General features: G+C 36.9%; 1 protein-coding gene and 1 long non-coding RNA gene across 3 annotated transcripts; one reads left to right on the top strand and one right to left on the bottom strand.

Moving 5' to 3' along the window:
• Positions 1-481: 481 nt before the first annotated feature.
• LOC120068278 (uncharacterized) lies at positions 482-6,069 on the bottom strand. 2 transcript variants are annotated; one of them, XR_016525045.1, is made up of 3 exons: positions 5,932-6,066; positions 4,518-5,840; positions 482-3,050 (listed from the first exon to the last, which is right to left on the bottom strand). It is a non-coding gene; the product is annotated as an uncharacterized LOC120068278 (long non-coding RNA). The 2 variants fall into 2 exon arrangements; XR_005479142.2 differs by having other exon boundaries at positions 1,167-3,050; positions 4,518-4,772; positions 5,932-6,069.
• LOC120068277 (MATE efflux family protein) lies at positions 1,265-3,327 on the top strand. Its single transcript, XM_039019996.2, has 2 exons — positions 1,265-1,448; positions 1,586-3,327. Exons 1-2 carry the CDS (start codon positions 1,404-1,406, stop codon positions 3,071-3,073), a joined length of 1,533 nt encoding a protein of 510 aa, XP_038875924.1. The 5' UTR covers positions 1,265-1,403; the 3' UTR covers positions 3,074-3,327.
• Positions 6,070-6,461: the final 392 nt, after the last annotated feature.

The following is a 6,461-nucleotide window of genomic DNA, read 5'->3' on the forward strand; positions in this document are numbered from 1 at the left end:
CCTTTTTACAAAGAGTGGAGTGGATATGTTTCCCTTAATTTTGGAAAATGCCAAAGTTCTATTTAAAAAAAAAAAAACTAAAGGTATTTTTTATGCTATTTTCGACTTTATCACATGGTTTAAACAAGAAATACATGCTCTATACGAAACAAGCAAATTACACCCCACATTAAACTCAGTGCCAACTTTGTCCATAGAAAGAGAGCCTATGGAATATTTTGGTAGCAAATTTAGTTATTACTAGTTTGAATTTATAGACTTCTCTTCTCTTCTCTTTTCTTTTCTTTTCTTTGGTAGCATGTATATAATTCCTAAATTTATAGGTAAACGTACGAGTGTTTAACAAAGTTTGAGGAACTAGCAAACCTACAACCTAAATTTGTATAAACCTACCTACCCAATATACGCTCAACTTATCAACCCAAGTTACACAAACTTAATTCATGAGTCGAACATCTTCTAAGAGTTTCATTAGATCATCTACATGTTAAGACAATTTCTTCATTTAGACTGCAAAACTTTTGAATTCTATTAACATACAAACAAGATACATGCCAAAATAAATATAGATTAACTGGCATAGTGCTAATATTTTCAACCTCAAAGTCAGAAGTTCGATTTCCCCATCTCACATATTGTTAAAAAGTACAAACAAGTTATACACAACTAATCTTCATGCTTCCTAATAATTGGAGTGCAACCAAATTCCCACTCTAGCTAAGAAATGAGGAGATCAATGATAAATAAAAACAACAAACAAGATACACACCAAATGAATATAGATTAACTGGTATAGTGCTAATATTATCAACCCTGAAGTCAGAAGTTCGTCCTTCACCCCACCCATTGTCAAAAAAATACAAACAAGGCATACACAACTAGTCTCCATTCTTCCTAATGATTAGGGTGCAACTAGATTCTCACATTAGTTAAGAAATGAGGATCATTGATAAATAAAAACAACAATATCCATGGGTGTAAATCTCACCGTCATGAAAATTAATGCTCAAAAGTAGACAATATCATACAATCATGAAATTATAGAGAGGTCACAGTTTTTCCGCCCGAAAAAATCAAGTTTGGTTCATATGAAAAAGAAAAAGCATAAAATGAAACGTTTGAGTAATATTCTCTAGTATTTGAAATCATGAAACTTTTAATGGGGGTGTAGGCAAGACTAAAGAAGGGCCTTTATGCATTTTCAAAGAGAGAGAATGTGTCACATAGATGCATATAAAAGAGACCCCCACCAATTGGTCCAATTCCCATCTTCTATAAATTAAAATCTTTTCTTGCATGCCCAAAACACTCACTTTGCTTTCTCCCTTCTTTCTCTCTCTTTCTCTCTTTCCTAAGCCACAGGGGAAAAAAGAAACAGCAAGGGGCAAAGGAAAGAAAAAAATATGCTTGCAGAAGAGAAGTCCCAAAAGTACCCGACAATGCCAGAGGTACGAATTCTTAAAGGAAAATAATAATAATAATAATAAACATTGCAGAGAAATAATATAACATAATAGCACTATATATTATTAATTGCATACCTGTTTTGCTAACTTGATCGAGTATCTCCTCTCCTTTTTTGAAGGTCCTTGAAGAGCTGGAGCAAATGGCTGACATTGGTTTCCCTGTTTTGGCAATGGGCTTAGTCGGTTATCTCAAAAATATGATCTCTGTTATTTGCATGGGCAGACTTGGAACTCTCCATCTTGCTGCTGGTTCTTTGGCCATTGGTTTCACTAATATCACTGGCTATTCGGTTCTTTCAGGCTTGGCTATGGGCATGGAGCCACTTTGTAGTCAGGCTTTTGGTTCTCATAATTCTTCCATTGCGTTTCTCACTTTGCAAAGAACGGTTCTTATTTTGCTTTTTGCTACTATTCCCATTGGGTTTCTTTGGCTAAATTTGGAGCCTCTCATGTTGGTTCTACACCAAAACCCAGAAATCACTAGAATTGCAGCTGCTTATTGCCGTTTTGCAGTCCCTGATTTGGTATTGAATTGTCTTCTACACCCTTTGCGTATTTACCTTAGAAACAAAGGCACCACGTGGCTTGTTATGTGGTGCAATTTGTTGGCTATTCTCCTACATGTTCCCATCACTATTTTCTTGACTTTTCCCCTTGATCTTGGAATCCGTGGGATTGCTATCTCCAATTTTATAGCTAATTTCAATACCCTTTTCTTCCTTTTACTCTATTTGATCTTCTGCACTCGTACTACCTTTTCTTCCTCCTCTTCCAAGGAGGCTAATCTGTTTGTGCCACTGAAAAGCAGTACCGCCGTTAGTGCCACCACGGTCGGGGAGGAATGGGGAATGCTGATCAAGTTGGCTGTTCCTAGCTGTCTTGGAGTTTGCTTGGAATGGTGGTGGTATGAGTTCATGACCATTCTCACTGGCTACCTCTATAACCCGCGGATTGCACTTGCTACTTCAGGCATTGTAATCCAAACAACTTCGCTAATGTACACATTACCAATGGCTCTCAGCGCTGCTGTCTCGACCAGAGTTGGTCATGAGCTCGGCGCTGGCCGGCCTAAAAAGGCCCGACTGGCGGCTGTGGTGGCGATTGGATTGGCCTTGGTGGGCTCATTGATGGGGCTCTCATTGACCACTATTGGCAGAAGGACATGGGGAAGAGTTTTCACAAAAGATGAGGAAATTCTAGAGCTGACAATGGCGGTTCTGCCCATAATTGGGCTGTGCGAGCTAGCAAACTGCCCACAAACAACAAGCTGCGGTATTCTGAGGGGAAGTGCAAGGCCGGGGATCGGAGCAGGAATAAACTTCTGTTCATTTTACATGGTGGGGGCGCCGGTGGCCGTCTTGTCGGCGTTTGTTTGGAAGTTTGGGTTTGTGGGTCTTTGCTACGGGCTTTTGGCAGCTCAGATGGCATGTGTGGTCTCAATCTTAATTGTGGTCTTCAATACAGATTGGGAAATGGAGTCGATCAAAGCCGAAGACTTGGTAGGCAAAAACACCAATAACGTCTTTGCACATGCAATCCACACAGCCATACGTGAGGAAGGTTCTGAATTTCTCAAAGAATCACCTGTTCAAAAACAAGATACATAAACTTCGATTTAATTTTGTATAATATAAGTATGACTAGGATTTAATAGGAAGGTATACTATATATTATAATTATCTCCATTTCTCTTCAAAGCCTATTATTTTGTTTGATTTATTAGGTAAATTGGGGATAATTGGAATTGGGATATGTTTGTAATATATTTAGATAGTGATTTTTGTTTTCTTTTGGTTTTTTCCCCTTCTTTTTGGTGTAGAATTTGGTGTCATATCAATGGATGAAATTTCCCTTTCGAATGATCAGAAATTATATAACGAAAAAAAAATGGAAGAGGCATATGGGAAGCACAGTAATAGACCAGCCATGTGTGGTGTGGTGTGTATGACCATTAAGACAACAAATGAAACGTGCGCTACGCCACAGTGTATTTCGTACATGCAAATGCATGGCTCATAAACAATCCTTTAACAATACGACTATCATATTCTTCAACTATATACAATGTTGGACATTATAGTCATTTCCAAAGCTAGATCTTCACAGTTATGGTGGCGGAGCAGCCAAATTTATGGGGGTTTTCTTTTTCCTTCTTCTGAGAATACCTTTTTTACACATAATGACGTAGAGAAATATTCCTATCAACTTGTTTCAGCTTATGATAATAACTGATAACTTCGACATGTGATGTAACTTAGAATCTGGTATATACCACATCACACTAGCTTGATTCTTCTTTCTTTATGGTACAAAGCAATGTTGAACCAAGATATCAAACCAAAAGTGGTCCAAAATTGAACCATATAGAAGTGGATTTACAGCTCTCCAATTTCTAATATAATTCTTCTTTTAAAAAGTTTGTGGCTCTCCTGTCCCAAGGCCCAAACTCTTGAAACATCAAGACTTTCCCAAAGCTTCGAACATGGAACGTCTAAGTTGATATTCCAACAATAACATTGGGATATTTTCTATATAACAATCTTTTGTCCCTACTAACCCACACCTCTACTAGTCTCGATCAGCTGCCAAAGAAATTAGTAGAATAGTTTTTCCTAAGTAGGTGGCCATCATGGGTTGGAGTCCTTTATCTTTTACATTGACTTTATTCACTCTACATAATAATCATTCAAAATTGTTTTGTAAAGCTGTACTTAATATCAATCCTGTTGCTATTAACGTATTCTTATTCTGTCTGTTCAAAGAACTTCTCAAGTTAAGCATCTTTCAGATCAACTCAACTGGAAACGAGTATGGAAGCTTAGAATCCAACCTGGTTTACTGTAGTAAACAGTAAAATATTGTTTTCAAAAGTCTAAAACAGCTATATATCATTATTCTGAAGCAGCACCTAAATCATACAAACCTCTGATACATGCTCCTGTCTTGGGGTTGGGTACTCCATTAAGAAAGAAAAATAAAAGGCTTAGCTAAATTTAAGGCCTTTGTGCATGTCTGGGAGGCAAAGAAGCTGTATAAATCTGATTGTCTTACCCGTCATCCATTTCTGAGGTACAGCGTTCTTCTTGTTTCAAACTCAAACGGGAAGAAGTAATTAAAAGTTGAATCCAGCTTCCTTCCCTGTGTGCAAGGAAGGCAGCAAAATAATGTCAAACAATTAGAGAACAGCATGGCTTTATGCCTCTTCTGCAGACTCTTTAGACTTAGTTTAATGAATTGTCGTTCAAGATCACTTCCTTTTTATGTCCTTTGATTGCTGACCCTTCAACTAATTTCCAGGGAATGAACCTACGCCAACGGAGTTTTAGTCCAACATTTCAGCCAACAGAAAGCAAGCTTGACTAACAGTTTCATTTAATAATAAGAAATAACTTTTCATCATTAAAGGACTAAGACGCTGATTTCTCTTCGCAATAAATATCCAAACAGAATTCAAAAAGTTGCGCAAATCAGCTTACCTCCCCATGGGGTGCAAATGGGCGGTGGTTAAGATAAAGATGGTATGTAACAAAAAGTAAAATTTAGATCTGATTTTGACTCTTAGATCCTAAATTTTTAAGACTCCATATTTTTATTTTTTGTCTTTTATTTTTAAAAATTGAGGTGATAAACACTACTATCCCTAAAAGTTTATTGTTTTGTTATCTAGTTTCTACCAACATTTTCAAAAACCAATTCAAGTTATATATATATATACAAAGTTTTCAAAAACTTGTTTTTAGAATTTGACTAAGAATTAAAGTGCTTCTCATGTGAAAAATCATAGTAATAGGAAGCATAAATTTCAAGAACATAAAACCAAAAACGAAATCATTATGAATATCATATAGAACCAATACATTTTAAGATGCAGACTAGATATAATATTGGCTTTAAGAGTATTGTAATTCAAACCATGTTTGAGATTTGAACCTATGACCTATAAATCAGATTACCATCCGGCCAGTCTAGAGATAATTCAATCTTATGCCTAGAAATGATTAGCTGAGACTTTTCGTGGTATGAAAGGAGAGAGAGAGAGGGGGAAAAAAACTATGCAGGGGGTAACCAAATTATGCAGAGACATTACATCAAACACCTAGCGTGCAACAGTAGTGGCGCGCATACTTTACAACATGGACCACCAAAGCAAGATTCTACATTACCAATCAAACTCCATTTCCACGACGACGATGATATAGAAATGAAACGACCTGAAAACGACTGTCATGCAGGGGAATAAGTGATATAGAATCTCCATAACGATAAGAACGAATTTTCTTTTCTAATTCGAAACAACAGCTTCAGTAGGAGCGAGGAAAACTCAAGAAATTGGCTGCCAAACTCACAATTACATCGTGGGAAAAGTGAAATTTCCTGATTAATAAAATAATTTACTAACAGAGAAAAATGACAAAATCGATTAGAAATTTTCTCTAGCGCCTATATAGAATAAATTTAAATTTACCAGTCATCTCATCTCACAGTGGATGTTCCTCAATCGCAAACTATAAAGCTGTTCGCTTTTCAACTCCCATTGACGAAGAATTAGACTCCTTGACGAGATGCCGGGAAAAATCCACCAGATATGGGACATTGCAAGAAGATAAAGGTCACAAAGTTCGTTCGTGTAGCTTCCATGGCGGACATGATCCAGCATGCTAAGGATAATAAAGCAGGCCTAGTCCTAGAGTACCTATATTGCAGCACCAACAACACGATTGTTCCCCAACTTTCTCGATTTCGATGGATTAACATAGTAATTTAACTCCATTGGCAACAGCAATCTTGAATTTCAAATTGTCCCGACCGAATTCGCCATTGTTAATCAAAGCTTGTTGAGAAAATTCCGCAAAACACATGACAGACATCCACTACACAAATCGTTTTCATAGCAAGCTATGATTATCGCTCGCCATTGATGTGGAATTAAAGAATCTTTTTCGAAGTGATTTTGACATCTGAGACAAGAAAAAGGGAAAAATTAATAAAAAATCA

Source organism: Benincasa hispida, chromosome 12 (assembly GCF_027475165.1).
Source record: "Benincasa hispida cultivar pf3 chromosome 12, pf3_genome.v1.1, whole genome shotgun sequence".
Taxonomy (NCBI): Eukaryota; Viridiplantae; Streptophyta; class Magnoliopsida; order Cucurbitales; family Cucurbitaceae; genus Benincasa; species Benincasa hispida.